The sequence below is a fragment of the Macrobrachium rosenbergii genome, chromosome 4 (genome assembly GCF_040412425.1).
Source record: "Macrobrachium rosenbergii isolate ZJJX-2024 chromosome 4, ASM4041242v1, whole genome shotgun sequence".
NCBI classification, from domain to species: domain Eukaryota; kingdom Metazoa; phylum Arthropoda; class Malacostraca; order Decapoda; family Palaemonidae; genus Macrobrachium; species Macrobrachium rosenbergii.
In genome coordinates, this window is record NC_089744.1 from 37,706,915 (window position 1) to 37,727,199 (window position 20,285).

At 47.4% G+C, this 20,285-nt stretch overlaps 1 protein-coding gene across 4 annotated transcripts in view; it reads left to right on the forward strand.

Annotated features, from left to right (window-relative positions):
• The first annotated feature begins 1,583 nt into the window (after positions 1 to 1,583).
• Positions 1,584 to 20,285, forward strand: part of LOC136832782 (ubiquitin carboxyl-terminal hydrolase MINDY-1-like) — a 127,975-nt gene continuing 109,273 nt past the window's right edge. The window contains exon 1 of one of the 4 annotated variants that reach the window (XM_067094339.1): positions 1,584 to 1,755. In XM_067094339.1, the coding sequence (XP_066950440.1) occupies positions 1,743 to 1,755 (13 nt within the window). In that variant the 5' untranslated portion in view covers positions 1,584 to 1,742. The remainder of the gene's footprint in view (positions 1,756 to 20,285) is intronic. The other 3 variants (XM_067094332.1, XM_067094356.1, XM_067094347.1) reach the window with 3 other exon arrangements.

Genomic DNA, 20,285 nt, shown 5'->3' on the forward strand with positions numbered 1-20,285 from the left:
TGATAAAATATATATTGGCGAAAAGGCCAGGAAATTCTGCATAAAAATAAATACATGAGATTCTTGCTGCGTTGACAGATGCGGTACATGATCGTAATTAATGGGTAAATCAGGCCTGCGTAACCTGCGTCCGTCAAGACTTTTCGGTGCGGCCCGACCCTTCGAAAATAAATATCGTACAGTGCGGCCCTTGGGACCAACTGCCAAACTGAAATTTACTATACCCTAATTACTTAGAATCCTAAAATGTCTTTTCGTCGAGAGAGAGAGAGAGAGAGAGAGAGAGAGAGAGAGAGAGAGAGAGAGAGAGAGAGAGAGAGAGAGAGAGAGAGAGAGAGAGAGAGAGAGGTGGGTAGCCTTCGCCCGTCAGGAACAATACGTGTTTCTTTTCTTGTTTATTCCTCAGGTTCCACTCCAGCGAAGGCATTATTCAAGATATGCAAACTCAACTTGCCATATACACAATATTGCAAAACATTTTGAGATCTATATGATGTACTCCATCTCTATTGTCAATCCACACTGTCATAACACTTAGGAAATAAATCTTCGATTTTTCTTGAAACACTATTTGCATAAAATTTTTCTAGAGATAAGCTTACAATTACCAGTTTTCCTCAATAGGGAGTGGTTGAATCAAAGGTAAACCACCTGTGCAGAAAGGTTCAGCAGTGTACCAGTCCCCCTCGTAGACACTGCATTGTTCACCTCCCATTTTGTAAATTTTCTGGTGCGTCCTGGTTATTATGGTAAGGCCATTCTGTTCCAACAGTTCTAGAACCATCTAGCTAACATTTTCAGTCTCCCTGTACTCCTTTCCCATAGAATTTCTGAACAGTACACTTCACCAGCCAAATGCTTTTCATTTTCTTTAGATGACCATATGAAGAAATGCTAATCTATCCTTTCGTCTACAGCAACAGTCTTACCTTCTCTTTGTACTTATCACCCTTCCGACCATTCGTATTCCATATGCATCACACAAATAATTGGTTTGAAAACCTACATGCATCCACTCATCTATATTCAGACAGTCACGAAATGTCTCTATAAATGAGAAATGTATAATAATCCCCCACCCCCACCCATGCATTGCAAGTTTTGCCTCCACCGTTACTCAACTTTTCTCCATAACTTTTTGCAGAGACCCTGTTACCTCCCATGTCTATCAGTATTTTGATAACTCTTTTTAAAATCAACATTTTTCATTATGTTTCCACTCAAGTACCTATGCGAATAAATCACTTCTATTCTGTCTCAACATTAACGACTTTCATTTACATTTATACTGTACGTCTTCGTAGTTGGCATTCGCTCTTACTCTTTTGCTCTCGATGACTCAGCCGAGCTGGGGTATATGATGACGTTTCATGGGAACGGTTCGTTCGCAGTGGGTTCGTAAGGAGAGGTAAAGTTCATGTCGAGTATTATAGTAAAACACACAATATAGGACATTTTATGGAAATAAGAAGGGAAAATTCAATATTTGATACATATTTACAGTTTAGCTACCTCAAGTGAATCTTCAGACGGAGATATTCTTTAAATAAATGTCATATAAGTATAAAGTGTTTTATTTTAATGTTGTTTGTGATACAATTGCAACGACGATCATCGTAGACCCACCGTTCTTCAGTCACTCTAATGTTTTGTTTACCTAGCCTATAGCCCAGTTCCTTGACTGATAATGACCACCTTCTCACCATGATAGTAACCTTTTGGACGCATTTATTCTAGCAGCCATGGATGTAGAAGGTAATTATTAGAAGGAGTTCTTGTAACATGAGCTCCTGTTTAAGACGTAGAGTAAGGTATGGTATTAGTCATTGACAGGAATGGATTATCGTACCTTAGGGAAGGTTATCCTGGGGAAGCCTAAACCCACTTTACGCAACCTCTACCCTATACTCGACCCACGACGAAGAGACCTCTCTGGCGTGGCGTTTAAAGATCTACCCTGTTGCCGACTGTACAAAACAACAACTTGATAGGCCTTTGAATGTCTTTGAGACAAACCCTTAGGCCATAATAATTATGGAATTATAGGTGTTGTTTTTCATTTCCAGGTATTTTAATCTCCTTCCTATTCCGCCCTACTTAGGATTTGTCTTCAGGCCATTTCTTCTCCACAACCTATGCACGATAGCATATTTTTCTTATTTATTACAAAGATTTACTGTTCTATGTATAACCTATTTATAAATATTTAACAATTTCGTCTAGACAAGAAACATCATACAGTATTTAAGTCTAAGTAACTGCAGGGGTAAGCTTGTTTAATGAATTGGTGCTTTCTCTCTAAGATCCCGTGCTGGCACAAGGCCACCTTAATCTTAGCTATTTTGTCAGTACTTGTAGATGTACATTTATCATTGTTACAAAATTAGATACTTAAAAGTAGTTAATTAATGCTACAGAAATAGGAGATATATTTTTTTTATCATTTTTTGAATTAAGAATTTATTCTTTACCTATGATATTAAGAAATCAGGATATTTGTAGAAAGAGGAAATGCCTCCAAACATACCGTGACCATTGAAAGTGGCCCCTGGAGATAGTCTTAAGCTGCTTATCCGTGGATTTAAACGCATGTGGAGTTGTTTGAAGTGTTGGCAACAGCGCCAAAATGAGAGGCCATGTTGATAGAAAATCTGATACCGTTTCTTGTTATTGCATAAAAAGACTTTTTGTTCCGACACAATATACAAACCTTCGGTCCTTTACAGTAGGAATTACTTTCACATATGCTGAAAACGGTCGATGAACTTTCGAACAAGGTGCTTAGGCAGTTAACTACCGTCCGGGAGGCGGGAGTACTGCCTGCCCAGATGTAAACATTCCAATTTGCTTTCGGCCGCCTTAGACTGCAGACGTGTGTTTCTCGCTCTCTGCCTGACTGCTGTAGAGCTTTTCCTGGTGGGAACTTTCCTTTTTCTGTATATGATGAATGTGGATAAGCCCTTTAAGCCCTCCTACCCCCAGCATGTATGTCGGGTGGGAGGCAAAAAATGTAATACATTTAGATTCAGCGTTGACACGGACCCACACGCCCTCTGCCCCACTTGCAGGGGACGTGTGTGTTTGCGCACTTTGCCCTGCAATGAGTGTTGCTCCTGGTCTTCCGAGCAGTGGAAGAAGTTTGAAGGGAGGAGACATTACTGTAGGAAGCCCGCCAAAGAATCGTCTGAGGGTAACAAGCCCCTGACGACTCCCGTGGTGGCTGATCCGTCGGGATCATTTCTCCCTCCCGGCAAGCTTCCCCTTCTTGCTGCCTCTCCTTCGGGTGAGGACTCCCCCTCCCCTTCCTCATTCGTTTCATCGGGTGTGGAAGGCTGCGGGGGAGCGGTTGTTCAGGACATCCTCTCTGGGGCCTCTCCTCACTCTTGGGGTGAATTTTTTCCCCAAGAACGAGTAGAGGCTTCCCTTTTTGACCTGACTCTGTCCTCAAGTTTTGGGGGTGGAAGCGTCCTCTGTTGGCCAGGTACCCGACCTCACCTCTGCCTGGTTGCACCTGGGTCTGCCTGGCGATCCGTCACTGGAGGGTCTGGTGTCACGTTTGCCTGGATCTCCAGTGACGACCCACACAGCCACCGCTTCCACCACCACGACTGTCACCATGTTGTCATTCGGTAAGCTGCCTGTGACGGTGGCCTCGCACCTGGACACCCAGGTGTCGGCTGCTCCTGCCACATACCACTCCGTGCCGCTGCCTCTCGGGTTCCTGGCCCCGTTATCCCTGGGTTATCATGGGTGCCCTATATGTCAATGCCTGCTCCTGTTCCTGACCCACGCTTGTTCTTGACTACGGTTCCAGGTCCTCGCTTCCCTGACACTCGGCCCGGTCTGGCTCCCCATGCGCCACCCTTGCCTCTAATCCTGGCTTCGTCTCCTGACTGTCCTGGCTCCTGTGCTCCTGTATCTGCCCTGGTAGCTGCTGGCCCGAGCACCGTCTCCACTACCTGGGTTGCGCCTGCTTCCATGGTCCCCCTGGTTGCTCCCGTGCCTTCTGCTGCTCCTCCGTGGATGGGTGACCTGACTGCTATCCTGAGGAAGATGGCAAAGAAGAAGTTGAAGAAGAGATTGAAGAAGGTGTCGTCGTCTTTGTCTTCGTCTTTGTTGTTGTCGTCGTCGTCTGCTACCTCTTCTTCCTCTTCTCCTTCCGAGGCTCGCCAGCCAAGGAAGAAGAAGCCTGCCTCTCCCCCTCCTAAGAAGTCTCGCACCGAGACCTCTAAGGGACTGCCTCCTTCCACAGGGAAGGCAGTAGGGGTCTCTCGTTGGCTCTTCCCAGTCCACGGATCAGGGAACCGTTGCGTTGACCCCTGGGTCAGTCGTTTCAGTAGCTGAGGGCGTGCAGACTGTGGTTTGCACTCCTGCCCTCTGCGCCGAAGAAGCCTGCTTCTAAGGCCAGCAGGACCGTGTCGGACACTCGCTCGCGAGTCGCTCCGAGTACCAAGGTCTCTAAGGAGACCCGAATACCCCAGTCTGGTATGGGAAGAACTTCTCTCCGTATGGACTTGGGCATGGGACGAGGAAAGGGTCCAGGCATGCAGGTGTCCCGACTCTTCCTGCTGGTACTGCTTCTAGTTCCAGGCCACATTTCTGGGAAGGTGCACCAGTCCCTTAGGTCCAGACACCCGGGGAGGCAGAGAGGAGGTCCCCTGCTCAGTCTTACTGAAAGGCTTCAGCCTCGAAGAAGACTAGGGCGTGTCCAGAGGATGGTGCAAGTTTTTGCCAGCCAGCTGTGCGCTTGACTCTTCCCAGTCCCTGGCCACGTTCATGCTGCCAGCCTAGCTCAGGGGAGCCAAGTGCTCGGCTCGCGCGAGCCGCTCCGCTCTCCTCGGGAGACAGCTTCGCCTAGGTGAAAGTGCTCTCCACGACACGGTGGTGACCGTTCCCGGCCCACTGTTCCTGTTGGTTTTGCCAGCAAGACCAGTGGGAGTGCCCGATCCTCCTCGCCTGTCCCCTCTACCTCCTGGGCACCTCCCAGGGGGTGCAAGTCAGACAGAAAGAACTCTGGCGAGTTGTCTCCCCAGAGTTCTACCTCACGGGTGTACGTGCCTGGCTTGGTCCTCGGTTTGGCCAGGTCGTATGCCTGCGTGGTGCAGGATGGATCATGGGTCTGCCGAGGTTCTCCCTCCTGCAGGGAGAGTAGATCGGGAGGACCGCACCCTGGAAGGACTCGAGGGTCCTCTTCCCCCGGGATGCAGGCACCCCGAGATACAAAGGACGTTTGCCGAGGTAATTGCGCTGATTTGTCAGCACAGCGACCTCGGGGAAGGGACCACAGCTTAGTTTGTGGATTGTCCATCGCGCCTCGAATCCTACTGGGGACCCAAGAAGGAACCCAAGGCTTTGGTGGGGCTGCCGTGGTCCACGCTTGCTGAGGGGGTACTCAATCAGGTGAATGGTCTTGTGTCTGGGCAAGACAATTCTCTCCGATCGAACCGCTTAGACAAGCTTCTTCCCCCTCCTCTGCCTCGCCAGAAGCTTTTCTACACGCCGTCGGAGAGGTCATTGCCACCTAAGGAGGTTGACCCAGATCTGGTTCGTCTAGATCCGGGTCTCTCGTTGCAGCAATTTACCGCAGAGAGTATCTCCCTCTCTCAGCAAGAGGCCGCAACCTTGGAAACCACCCCCATGGCGGCTTTCCAGGCAGTCTCCTGGTTGGATCTGTGGTCCTTCACAGTATCCAAGGTGGCTGCTTCCTCAGGCGATAACGTACCCGGGGAGGACTGCGCTTTTGGGAGACTGTGCCAGAGTGGAGGTAAAGCCATCTCCTACCTCGCCCACCAGACAGCAAACCTGTGGGCTAACCTGGTCCTGAAGTGAAGGGACGCCATTCTTTCTCGCTTCTCCAGGTCTGTAGAGCCTGAGTCGGCAATGACCCTGCAGAATGGACCGTTGCTGGGGTCTACCTCTCTCTTCCCTAGAGAGTTGGTGGACACTGCGGTGGACAAGCGTCGGGCCGATGACAACGACTGCCTTGTTCACCAGGCAGTGGCCAAGACCTCTGGGTCTTCGCGTTCCACTGCGGCCAGGCCCTCGGGTCAGGCTAGCACTTCCTCGGCTCCTAAGAAATCCCAGTCTTTGAAAGGATCCCCCCGTGGAAACACCCAGCCTTCTTCTTCCTCTGGAAAGTGTGGATCTTCCCGCCCCTTTCAGCCCTCTTTCCAGTCCAGAAAAGGGGGCAAGGGGAAGAAGAAGAAAGGGAAATGCTAGGGGTGGCGTTCTCCCCCAAGTGCTGCCGAAGGTGGGGGGATGCCTGTCGAGCCATTGGGCAACATGGCAGCGACACGGAGCCGAGACCTGAATAGTGGATGTCCTTCGGGAGGGACATCCACTATCCTTTGAGTCTCGGCCACCCCTCACCTACTCTCTGGTCTGTCTCCGCACCTACGTCCAAGGAACTACGAAGGACTCCACACTAGAGCAAGAAGTGGAAGCCATGCTGAGCAAGGGTGCTGTGGAAGTCGTGTCAGACCAGTCCCCAGGCTTTTACAGCCATGTCTTCCTCATAGAGAAAGCCACAGGGGGATGGAGACCGGTCATAGACCTCTCTCCCCTGAACCGATTTCGTTCGCCAGACTCGGTTCACGATGGAAATGACACGTTCTGTGCTCACTTCCATCAGGGAGAACTACTTCATGCTTCCGATGGACTTGAGGGATGCGTATTTCCAAATAGCCATTCACCCGTCCTCTCGCAGGTACCTCCACTTTATCCTCGGGGAGACGGTCTTCCAATTCGGGAACTGCTTCGGGCTCTCGACGGCTCCCTAGGCATTCACGAGAGTCTTCTCTCTCGTGTCAGCTTGGGCCCATTTGCACGGGATATGCCTACTGAGGTATCTTGGCGACTGGCTGGTCCTGGCGAGCTCCTGCTCGCAGTTGCTGCAGGACAGGGATCAACTCTTTGAGTTTTGCCGCGGTGTTGGGATCATGGTGTTGGGATCTCCCCCTCAAGCAGAGGATATAGTACCTGGGCATGCTGATAGACACGGTAGCAGCGAAAGTCTTTCCCTTGGACTCTCGTATCAGCAGGTTCAGGCAGGCAGCACAGCTGTTCCTGTCTCAACAGGAGCAGCAAGCCCGGCAATGGCGAGTCGTCATCGGTCACCTGTCGTCGCTGGAGAAGCTGGTACCTCATGGGCGTCTTCACCTGCGGTCTCTGCGGTCGATGCGTCTGAGAACAGCAGCATGTCCAGAGCGAGAGTATGCAGAGATACTCCTATCAAGAGGTTCCTGTCGTCTATCCATTAGCGAAGATCCTCTCTCACCTCCTTGTAAAGAGGGGTGAGAAAGGACTGGGGGTCTCGGGACTGGGACCAATACTCCTTTAGTCTCCATTGCCTCGTAAAGAGGGATGAGAAAGGACTCAGGGTCTCGGGACTGGGACCAATACTCCTTTAGTCTCCATTGTAGGAGACTAAAGGAGTATTGGTCCCAGTCCCAGACCCCAGTCCTTCTCATCCCTCTTTCTGAGGAGGTGAGAGGACCTTCGCTAGTGGATAGACGACAGGAGCCTCTTGATAGGAGTATCTCTGCATACTCTCACTCCGGACATGCTGCTGTTCTCAGACGCATCGACCGAGGGCTGGGGCGCACAACTGGGGGAGTTGCTGACTTAGGGAGTGTGGCACCGAGACGACAAGCACCTTCACATCAACATCCTGGAACTCAAGGCAGCCTTCCTGGCTCTCCAAGAGTTCCAGGATCGAGTGATGGGACACTCCGTGGTACTGATGAACGACAATATCACGGTTGTGGCATACGTCAACAAGCAGTTGGGTCTAGTATCCTTCCCACTTCACCAGTTGACGATGCAGGTGCACTAGTGGGCCCTGGCCCACTCTGTAGAGCTGTCAGCCAGGTACATTCCAGGCAAGACGAATGTCGTGGCAGACAAGCTCAGCCGCCAGATTGAGGTGATCGGAACCGAATGGTCCATTCACTCGGAAGTCACGGAAAGGCTGTTCGACATGTGGGGGCGTCCAGTCATCGATCTGTTCGCCACCCGACACAACAGAAAACTCTAGGTCTTCTGCTTTGTCATGTCGGACCCATGGGCCGCTGTGGAGGATGCGTTTCAGCACCTGTGGGACAACCTCGACGTATACGCCTTTCCTCCGTTCTGTCTGATTCACAGATTGATCAATCAGGCGATGATCACTCCGAACCTCAGAGTGATTTTGGTGGCACCCAAGTGGCCACAGGCCATTTGGTATCCCAACCTGCTAGTCCTCATTTCTGAAGCGCCAAGAGAGATCCCCCCCTTGCCCAACCTGCTGTGTCAACCCCATGTGGAGCAGTATCACCAGGCAGTGCAGTCCCTGTGTCTTCATGGCTGGAGGTTATCCACCATCTCCTGCGAGCGAGAGGCTTTTCACATCACACAGCAGTGGAGAATGCCGGGTACCTCAGAAAGTGGTCCGTCTTCTGTGGTTGGTGTCGTCGAAGGGGTATCTCTCTGGTCGGAGCTACTGTTCAGCAGGTCGCGGACTTCCTCGTCTTCCTTTGTCGAGAGAAGCTTCTCTCCGTTTCAGCTGTAAAAGGCTACCGTGCCACACTCGGGCTAGTCTTGCAGTTGAAAGGAGCAGATATCTCCTCCTCCTTTGAGATTTCCCTACTGATGAGAAGCTTCGAAAGGTCTTGCCCACCCAGGGATCTCAGGCCCCCTGCGTGGGATGTGACTCTTGTTCTAAGGAGCCTAACTTGTGCACCGTACGAGCCTTTACGGGAGTCGTCAGTCAGGGATCTGACCCTCAAGACTGTCTTCTTGCTGGCCCTGGCATCAGTGAAGAATTGGCAAACTGCACAGACTTTCTTTCAATGTCGTTGGCGTCAGCCTTCTGTTTCTCGTCCTTTGAAGAGGCATTCTGCGGCTGTGGAGAGCTCTCCTCCTCCCGTTAAGAGACTTATGGAAGTCAGCATTAGTCCTCAACCTTCTTGCAGTTTTGCTGATCCGCCTCCTTCGTCGTCTCAGGTTCAACAAGCAGCCTGGGACAGTCTGGAGTCTTCTGGCAGCGAAGATCGCCTGATCTTGTCTCCCAAGCGCTCTCGTAATAAGTGCTTGCCTCCTCACCCCAAGTGCTCTCGTGCTCCTGAGCGCCTGCCTTCTCCCGAGTACCTGCACCTGCTCGTTTGACCCCATCTTCTTGCTCGGTGCCACCGTCGGTCCGTTGGACTCCTGCTTCTTCTAAGCGCCTGACGCCATTGCTGCGTCTCCCTCTTTTGTCGCCTCAAGAGAATTTTTTGGTTCTGATTAAGCGTCAGTTGGAGGAGTTGATGACTTTTTTAAAGAAGAAGATGGTTCCTAAGTCTGAGGATTTAGTTCCCTCTCCTGCTTGTCAGAGGAGGAAGAAGCGGACCATGATTTGGCGCCTGCTTAGGCTTATTTGAGTCTCCTCAGGTTCCCGTTGTCGAACTTCCCAGACTCCCTCCAGCCTGCTCCTCCGGACTCCCCTGCCTCTACGTTTTTGATGAAAAAGCACGCCTCTGACCCTTTCCTTCCTAAGCTCGTCCTCTCCTCTTCTTCAAAGAAAGCATTGAAAGAGATCGATGGGTGGTTTACTTCGAAGAGAGCTGCTGGCAAGGCTACTGTCGCCTTTCCTCTTTCGAAGCTTCTTAAGAGGAGGTACAGGCTTTATGCCACTGGGGAAGTGCCTTCCTTGGGAGTTTCTGCCTCCTCCCATGGGGACTTCTTCGGCTTGGTTGATGCATTGCGTCATACTGCTTTCGCCTCGACGAAAGTCTTCTTCTTATCTCCCGAACTGAATCATGTTGTTAGCAATATTTTCAAGGTTTTGGAAATTTTTAGTTCTCTGGAATGGACAGTGGGGGCTTCGGCACGGAAGATTGAAGACTGCCCAGCCCTTGCAGAAGACTTTGCTTCGGACTGGCTTAATGTTCTGTCTTGCGCAGACAAGGCAGTGAGGGACAGTTCGGCTGAACTTGCATTGCTGTATGCAATGGACTCATTGAAGAAGCGACGGCTATGGTGCTCCTTTACTTCCAAAGGAGTGACCTCTATCCAGAAGTCAGCTCTCTTATTTGCTCCACTTGACAAGTCTTACCTTTTTCCTCAGGACACTGTTAAAGAAGTTCTTTCTGATCTGCAGAAGATATCGACTACTGATCTTCTGGCCCAATCGTCGAAGCACCGCAAGGTAACTCCTGTAACCGTATCTAAGCCTTTTTCTACTTTGCAGCCTCAGTCTTTTCGTGGAGGAAGAGCTAGAACCCAGTCCAGACCTCACTCAAACCTTTGTCCTCCAGCGAAGTCGTTTAAGAAGTCTTTGGCCAAACTGGTCACCAGTAAATGAGCCCCATGTCCTTTGTGCTCCGGTAGGTGCCAGGTTGCACCTTTTTTGGGAGGAATGGAGTCGCAGGGGTGCAGAACCTTGGGTAGTTCAGGTTCTGAAGTTGGGATACTTCATTCCTTTCAATCGGCCTCCTCCACTTTCAAAGTTGCCGATCACCTTGACGGCTTACTCGGCAGGGTCTGAGAAGTTTTTGGTCCTCGCTCAAGAGGTGGATTCTCTCCTTCGCAAAGGAGCGGTGGAGGAAGTTGTAGACCTTTCATTGGACGGGCTTTACAAAAGGCTTTTTGTTGTCCCCCCAATGCTTCCGGGGATTGGAGACCAGTTTTGGATGTCAGCGTTCTAAACTTGTTTGTGGCGAAGACCAAGCTCCACATGGAGACGAACTGGTCTGTCATGTTCTTTCTCCATCAAGACAACTGGATGGTCACCCTGGACATGCAGGATGCGTATTTTCATGTCCTCATCCACTCGGACTCGGGGAAGTTCCTGGGGTTCGTCTTTCGGGGCTGGGTTCTCCAGTTTCAGATGCTTTGCTTTGGCTTGTCCACAGCCCCACAGGTCTTTAACTGAATCCTAGCTCCCCTCGTTAAGTGGCTTCATCTCGGGACAACTCCGCTGTCCATCAGAGAAGCAATGCACGAAGGACTTACAAAAGACCCTTTGCCTAATGAAGGAATTAGGCATCTTGATAAATGTTCAGAAGTCCCAAATGACTCCGTCTCAGAGGATTCTTTATTTGGGGATGACCTGAACTCTTGAGTTTTTCGGGCTTTTCTTTCCCCCAAGAGGGTCAAGTCGTGTCTCCAGACTGTACGGGATTTTCTCAGTCGTTCGACTTGTTCTGCTCTCCGGTGGATGAGCCTTCTCAGAACTCTGGCCTCAGTGGAATCTATTGTGAGGTTGGGCAGGATTCACATGAGGCCCCTGTAATTCTTCCTGAAGGCTAATTGGTGCAGGAAGACTCAGTCAGACTCCGTAGTCTTCCCAGTAATGTCAGAGATCAAGGAGAATCTCCGATGGTGGTTATCCGAGGAGAGACTTCAGGAAGGACTCACTCTATCTCTTCTGAACCCCAGCCTAGAATTCTACTCTGACGCCTCAGACATAGGGTGGGGATCCCTGTTAGGGAGTTGGAAGGTATCAGAGACGTGGACCGCAGCTGAGAAATCGCTACATATAAATGTCGAGTTGAAAGCCATTCATCTGGGCCTTCAAGCTTTTTCTCCACTCGTTTTGGGGAAAATAGTTGCGATTTACTCAGACAACACCACAGCTTTGTCCTATGTTTGCAAGCAAGGGGCCACCCACTCTTTCACTCTCTACGAGGCAGCCAAAGACCTCCTTCAATGGGCGGAGCAGAATCAAGGGAAGCAGGGAAGATGAATGATCTGGTGGACCAGTTAAGCTGCAGTCACCATGTTCTCCTGACAGAGTGGACCTTGCATTCCAGAGTCTGCAGTGATCTGTGGAGGCTTTAGGGCAAGCCCTCCATAGATCTCTTTGCTACTTCAAAGAACAATCAACTTCTTCTCTTTTGCTCGCTAGTCCTGGACCCTTTAGCTTGGATGACGGATGCAGTGCTGTTAGACTGGACAGGCTTACTGTAGACGTCTACGCCTTTCCCCCCCCCTTCGGGATGATTTGGGAGGTGTTAAACAAGTTCAGTTCTCATCGGAACATCTCGATGACACTAGTCGCTCCCTTCTGGCCGAGGAAGAGTGGTTTCTGGACCTGCTGAGACTTCTCATGGATTTTCTGAGACTTCTTCCACAAGAACAGTTGCTGCTCAAACAGCCACATTTTCACAGGGCCCATCAAGGGTTGTCTGCTCTGGCCCTGACAGGCTTCAGACTGTCAGGAGCCTCGTCAGAGCAAAAGGATTTTCACGTGAGGCTGCAGAAGCTATTGCTAGATGTAGAAGAGCTTCTTCTAGCAAGCTCTACCGGTCCAAGTGGACAGTGTTCAGAGGATGGTGTGCACAGAATCATGTCTCTTCTTCAGAAACCTCTGTAGCCCATATTGTGGACTTCTTGCTCTTTCTCAAGACTGTTAGGAGATTGTCACCCTCTACAATTAAGGGAAATAGGACTATGCACAGAGGCCTTAACCTGTCTACGAACCAAGATATCACTGATCATGTCAAGTCTTTTGAGACCTCCAAGACAGACAATTGCTCTTCAGTCCCTTGGAATTTGGATATAGTTTTAAAGTGGCTCGTGAGCTCCTCTTTTGAACCTCTTTGTTCTGCCTCCTTTAAGTCCCTCACTCAGAAAAGACTCTTTCTTGTAGCACTGGCTACAGCGAGGCGAGTAAGCGAACTCGAAGCAGTGGATAAGAAAGTTGGTTTTGGCTCAAAGGCACATTTTGATGTTTCCGTTTGAGTTTACCTCAGTCCTGATAGAGTGGGAGGACCCTGGGCCATAAGAAGATAGCAGATTTCGAAATTCCACTGTGAGGGTTTTGCAGCTTTACATCATCCCCCAGACTAAAGAAGAAAAGTACTGGTTTATCTAGCAATGATCTGGTGTTTGAGAAACCCATCTTGCCAAGCTCTCTAAAACACCATTTTTTTACAAAGCCTTATCTCAACTATTTTCAGATTCAAGAGGAATACCTGATCTTAAATAAAAAGCTTGGGGTTTGAATATATAACAAAAATACAAATCTTAAAGACATATGCTAATTTTTAGTTATCTTCCATTATTTCATCATGTTTATATCAAAACGTTTCCATTTGATGATTTGCACTACCTGGTTGTTAGAGGGGAAAGCAGTTTTTGATCAGATTGTTTAAATGGTGGGATGGTAATCAATTTGTTTTGCAATTTGGCATATAATGGCAAGTTTATTAGATAAAATATTGCTCTACAAATACAATTAAAGCCTGTTTTTGGTGTTGAGTTGTTGTTGAGAGTAGAAATATATATTACCTGGAACAATTTTTTTATTGTTTTACTCTGGGTGTTTTCTTTAATCCAGTTTTTATAGTGTTGTAGGTGACTGTTGCCCTTTTATTCTGGTCATGCCCAGGCAGTTTCTTTTGTCATTTTGCTTTGTATGGTAAGCCATCTGTTTCTTTTGAAAAATATAGATGAGATGACCCACAGAGCTTGGTTGTGGGTGTTAATTTTACAATGACTAACAGTTAAGTCTTATCATTTATTTGATTTATATGAGTGTTTTACAGAGTCTTTTAGCAGTACTAACCAGGGACGGTGACAACAAAGCATTGTCTCAGTGTTAGCAAACTGCAGTTCAAAGTCATTTTGTTATTCTTAATGTTTTGGATTAGTTTTGTCCATGATCCGCACTCCTCGAACCTGTGTGGAGTCGGAGAATGTAATTGAGATGATGATCACTTATATAAAAATGACATTTTTATAATGGTCTGTTTGAGATGTTACTTAGAAAGGTATTGTTGAGCAGAATTGTACATCCCTCCTCAACCTCATGCAAACAAAATGGGGGCTGAAAGTTAACATTGAGCTTTTTTGAGTAAATGGATCACTTTTGGACCTGAATGAGTCAGGCCTGAGGCCCAAAACATTGTGCAACATGCTTCTTGTCAATGTGAAGTTTGTATACATGACTAGTTAAACTAATAGATTGAGTAATTGTTAGATAAGAATGTCAAATAAAGATTTATATAGCTGAACAGTCCACTTCTTGGTTTATACTAGTTATTTATGTGTACTACTTTCATGTTAATGTCCTGTGGTCTATAACCGAAATATATATGAAAAGCTCAAAAATCCATAAGAAAACTCATGTTTAATGCTTTGGGTGCATAATGAAAAGGGGATGAGATGTTAGATTTTTAAATTGAGTTTTTCATCAAAAAGTTTCCAAATTTTTGCAATTAATTCTGCTTTTTTGGATTGTTATATTTTACTAACCAACATTGATAATACTGCGTTTAACCCCGAACAGAAAATGGAAATTTTTTACTGCAAATATATTTAATATGCAGTAGTACTCATTGCTTTACGGTTGGAGGCGTTGTATTAACTGCGGGCACTGACCTGTACTGAACTGAGCTAATTACATTGCATTTTGGTTTTTAGGGTATTTGTTGAATAAAATTTCATGTTATTGGTATTTTGTTTTTTATTTTTCATAGTAATATACTAACTATAGATTCTGTTATTGTTGGCATTTAATTCATTCATTCATGACTTCTAAGAAAAAGCAAAATTACTCAGAATTTAAATAATTGTGAAGTCTGACGATTATATTTAGTTCTTATTTTATTTATTGAAGGGATGTGTTGTAATCATTCCATATGAACCAGTGTGCTGTGTAATTACTGTTGTCTCATTCCCAAAACATACTTTGCAATAGGAATTGTTTATATTTGAAGGGCTTTGTTACTCAAAACACTACAGTAATGGAATTATTTTTACAAACATTATTTTACCTAAAGGTTGCTTTGAATCTGGAGGTGCATCCTGTTTGGTCCATAACTTAGACAATGCAAGACCTGTCAGAAATCCACATTTGACAAAAGATTCTCTGGACCAACAAAGCTTGAGAATGGAAACAAAGACTATCTTATCTATCTTTCCAATTCATGTTTGTCCATGGTTGCCATAAGCCATTATTTTAATGGGGGTATTCATTAGAGGCTCATAGTCAAGAAAGGTTCTTTATGAATAAAGGGAATGTCAAGATTATGTAAAAGAGCCAAACAAATGTCAAGACTCTCATGGAGGGTAAAAGGGAAATGCTTGTCCAGACTCCCATAATGTAATTCATGCTCCTATCCTGATATTTATACCAAAGGTTCCATGGATAATCAGTCTTAATGTTTACTGACAGAACCAATAATTTTGGCACAGGCCAATCAGGCAAATAGGAAGAGCAGCAAAAATTTTCTTTTTGTCTAGTACATAAATTGAAGAATAGTCTGACAGTGACAGATTGGATTTAAACAAAGAATGAAGTGATGACTGCCTCAACAAAGTCTATAATTTCAGTAAAGGTAGGGCCTTTTTCTGATATCCCCAATCTGAGGTTCAAAGATCACATCTCTAAGAAAGAGGGATATTGCATTCTTGGATGTTTACCCTCAATGAGATAGGTTCTTTAAAGGAAGCAAGACACCAGAGGTTATAAGAGTGGTCTCTGATGCTCTTGGTCCTCTCCCAGGTAACATTTTGAGGAGTCTCTGACCAGAGAGAATTCTCTCATGGTCTGTAGGTCCCATATATCTGTAAGGTTCTTGTTAGAGCAGATGTTTTATGTATTGCTGGGGTTTTTTCTTGGCTCCAAGAAATCCTATCTGGTAAACTTGAGAAAGATAAAATGCATAAAAGCTAAAACTGCTTGTCCAAGGCCTGTAATCCACTAACTTTTGGCTGTCACTAGAGCAACTTGAAAAAGAGTCCACACATATTTGTTAAGTCTCTCTTTGGAAGATGTATGAAGAGGCTTCAGGGAGGCAAATTCTTGAGAACCAACTTGAGTCCACAACATTAGGTTCCAAGAAATAAAAGACTGTCTGTGTTCTCTTGAAATATAAAAAAATCAAGTCACTAAGATCCTGACTTGTTGCAAAATCCAAACTTCTGTGCCTAAAGACAGAATTGAGCATGGATCTATAGCCTTTAATAGTCGAAGTCGCTAGTCCCCGAGAAGGCTTCGGGAAGATTAAGAAATCGTCTGTTTGAGCTAAAGTGGTCTCAGAAGACGAGATACCGTGTCTTCGACACAAGTCATGAAGAAACTGACCACTTAGCCTGGTAGATGTTGGATGAAGATTATTGTCTACAGTAGGCAATAGTCTTCGCAGCTACCTTTGAAAATCCATTCGCTCTGACAAGCTTTCTGACAGTCTGAAGCCTGTCAGAGTGAGAGTGGACAAACCTTGATGATATTGGAGGAAATGAGGTTGTTTGAGAAGACTTCGATGCTGTGGAAGAAGTCTTAGGAAGTCCATTAAGAGGCTTAGAAGGTCCAGGAACCATTCTCTCTGCGGCCAAAACGGGGTCACTAGTGTCATCGGTAAGTTGCTGTGAGAATGAAACTTGATGACTTCCCTCACCATACTGAATGACGGGAAGGCATATATGTCCAGGTCGGACCAGTCCTGGGGCCTTGCATCTGTTGCCCAAGCCAGAGGGTCTGGAACTGGCGAGCAATACAGGGGAAGACGATGATTCTTTGACATATGCAAGAACATTTATCTTGCCCTGAATGAATTGGGTGATGATCCGAGTACGGCTGTTCTGGACCCAAATGAGATCTCTGGCCTCTTGGCAAAGAGAGAAAGAGTGTATGCCTCTTTGGTTCCTTATGTAGACCAGCACCGTCATGTTGTCCGAGTGGACTGCAATTATTTTGTTGTGTGTCACCAAAGCAAAATGCTGACGAGCCAGGTGTATCGCTTTCAGCTCCTTTACATTGATGTGGGGCAGTCTTTCCTCTTGCGACCACATCCTTGCAACTTCCAAGTCCTGTAAATGAGCTCCCCATCTCAGGCTGAAATGTCTGAGAACAAGGTTAGGCTTAGGTTCCGAGGGAATAAAAACTTCCCTACCAGCAATCTCTCTTCTCCCAGCCACCACCAAAGGTCCTCCTTGATTTTTGGAGTAATGGGGAAGACAAATGAGACTGGAGATGTCTTCCTGTGCTAGCTGGCCTTTAGGAGGAACTGCAGGGGTCTTGAGTACAGTCTTCCTAACGGCACAAACTTCTATATGGATGAAAGAGTGCCCGAGAGGCTCATCCACTCTTTGGCTGAGCAGGAAGAAAGAACGAGAAATTTCTGAATCGTCTGCAGGCAGGAAAGAATTCTTCTCTGTGATGGAAAAGCCCGAAAACTCTGAGAGTCGATCATCATCCCTAAATAGAAGATAGACTGAGTCGGGACTGTTTGTGACTTGGAAGAGTTGATCAGAAGGACCAGATCCTGGAAAAGGGAGAGTCTTCTGTAAGTCCTCCGTGCAACAGTTTGTTGATGGGGAGCATAGGAGCCAGTCATCGAGATACAGGCATATATTGATGCCCATCAAATGTAGCTGCTTTGCTACTGGGGTGAGAACCCTGGTGAAGACCTGTGGGGCTGTTGAAATACCGAAACAGAGTGCTCGAAACTGGTAAATCCTGCCCTGGAACACGAATGTCAAGTACTCTCTGGATTCCGGGTGGACTGGAACATGAAAGTATGCGTCCTCCATGTCTGTCGTAACCATCTAATCCCCATATGAATGGAGGATAGCACTAACTGACTGGTTTCCATCCTGAATTTCGTGGTCTTTACGAAAAAATTCAGCCTAAGTCCAGGACAGGTCTCCATCCTCTTGATGACTTGGGTGCGATGAAGAGGCAGTTGTAAAACCCCTTCGAGTTCACTCTTTCACAACCTCTATGGCCTCCTTTTTTTTGAGCAGAGAGGTAACCTCCCTTGGGAGGGCCAAAAACCTCTGTGAGCCTACGGAGTAGGGTGTCAAGTTGATGGGCACTGACACCAGTGGGGGTTTTGCATTGAATGGGATTGACTACCCCTCTCAAAACTTTTATTACTCATGGTTCTGCACTCTTGACTTCCCATTTCTTCCAAAATTGGAGAAGTCTTGCTCCCACTGGCACACGGAGGACTGGATCCTCACTTGCTAGAAGAGGGTCTGGTAGATGACTTGATGACCGTGCACACCGCATGGGGTTTGGCATGTGGTTGGGACTGATACCCTGCTTTGCTGCCACAAAAAGGCCGCTGTTACAAAGGAGAGGCCACCCTTACACTAGCAGGTGCCGCAGGTGTCCAAATTGGCTGCTTTGGGCATTTAGTGGACTGCGTTAGCAAGTCCTGGGTAGCCTTCTTGTGAAGCTCTGAAGCTACACGCTCCTAAGTAGCCCTGGGAAGCAGACTATCTTGGTCCAGTGGGGCGAAGAGCAGAGACGATTTCTGAGGAGGAGTGACTCCTTTAGTGACAAACGAATACCCCAGCTCCCTCTTCTTCAATATGCCTAAGGCAAAGAGAGCAGCCAATTCTTGTGATCCATCACAAACCACCTTGTCCACATAGGATAAAATTCCTAGCCAGTCTGCAGTAAAATTGTCCAGTAGAGCTATGCAATCTTCAGTCTTCTTTGTCAAAGCTCCCACTGTCCAATCAAGGAAGCTGAATATTTCAAAGACTTTAAATAAGTCTTTCACTAAATGATCCAACTCTGTTGACGAAAAGCCTATTTTGGCCGAAGGACAAGATCGAAGAAGAGGCTAAGTCCTTTTGTTCTTGCACTGTAGTGGAAGGCTTTTTTAAAAGGCTCAAGATGCTATCGAGACAATGATGAATCGGTTCCAAAGAGGAGTCTTGCGCCACCGGTACGCTGACGCTAGTTTGAAACTGGCTGCGTTGGACGATCAGCAGTAGTGGTATGAGATGTTAAATGCTTGTAAGGGTGTGGCACCAAACGAGGCGGTGAGTGTGGCAACCGAGTCCGGCTGAGTCTGGCGAGACGTCACAGAAGTCGCCAAAACCGATGAACCATCAAAGTCTTGAGAACACTTGGTTAAAGTGTGATCCAGCACAGAATGCTTCCTGGTAAGAGGTCGTTTAGCAGGGCAAACCATGTAGGATGATCAGCACCAAACGATGGTTGCTCATAATCCACTGCACCAGTGTATGTCACTGGGCGTTTTTGAGTGCTACTGAACAGTTGAAACATACTATAGTACCACCCACAGGCTGCTTGACTCCAGCCAACCACCTGGTGCCAGACGAGCTGGTGCCAAACAGTGGTTGGAGCACTCGGCTCTGAAAGCACACTCACCTCTACTTGGGCGCTTGTAATCCACTGCATCAACATACGTCACTAGATGTTCGACTGCTATCGAACGTTCAAAACATACAGCAGTATCATCAACTGGCCGCTTGACGCCAGCTGAACGCCTGGCTCCAGAAGTGTGATCAGCTGTACAGTGATACTTCCTCCCCTCACTTGGTGTTCGGCTGATGCTGAACACCCCCACCGGGTGCTCAGCTGATACTGGCCAATCGGCACTCTTCTTAAATGAGAGTTGCGGTACAAGCAACTCGGGAGACATCGGAACAACTTTCTGATCCCAGAAGCTCCAAGAAGGTTCAAAAATCTGTCCTAGATCTCTGGAACACTTACACGTAAGCAGAAGATTGCTCTCGGGAGCAGCTGACTTTTACAACGGTATGTCTGCACCTCCTGCCCATGTTGGAATAGGGGTCCCTCGCCGATGGGGCGTGTATATATACTCAGAAGCCTTTTCAATGGCTGTCCATTGAAACCTGCAGACAGCAGGATCGACTGAGGAGTAACTATCTGGAGGCAAAAACCCCTACGGATTCCCATTGACCGACGGTATGCCTCCTCCCAGGTTTAGGGGAGTCTGACAGGGACCAAGTTTAGGAGATCCATAAGACGCCTTGCCAGTGGCTGTTTGTCAATACCTGGGACTGGCAACAGGCTCGACGGGGGGCAACTACCTGTGGGCACACCCCACTGACCGCCCTTGGACGTTTGGTTTGCTTCCCCTTAGGTTTAAGGGAGTTTGACAGGGACCTAGGTCTAGGAGCGTCTGCAGGACGAGTAGCCACTTCCTCCACTGACACGACACTTGCACTAAGACTTTTTGCACTCAATTGATTCATCAAGATCTTAACAGAAGCTCCCAGTTAGGTTATGGTATCCACCATAATGCTAAACTTCTTATCTACTCGGGCTTCAAGGCTGGCTAAGGCACGGGGCTCGGAAGGTAGCGAACCAGGTAAAGGAGTTACAGGTAGAGATAGAGGACAGGTAGAGGTAGAGGACTTGTAATAGGGGAAAAAGCTTTCACAGGAGTCAAAAGGACAAGCACCTCTGGAGAATGCTGCTACCTGACCTCGGCTTTAGCAGCCGCCTTTCTCTCTCTGTCTCTTTGAAATCTCACTAAATGAGAATTTAAAGTCTTTTTTTTCCTCTGATTCCACTCCTTACACTCGTCACA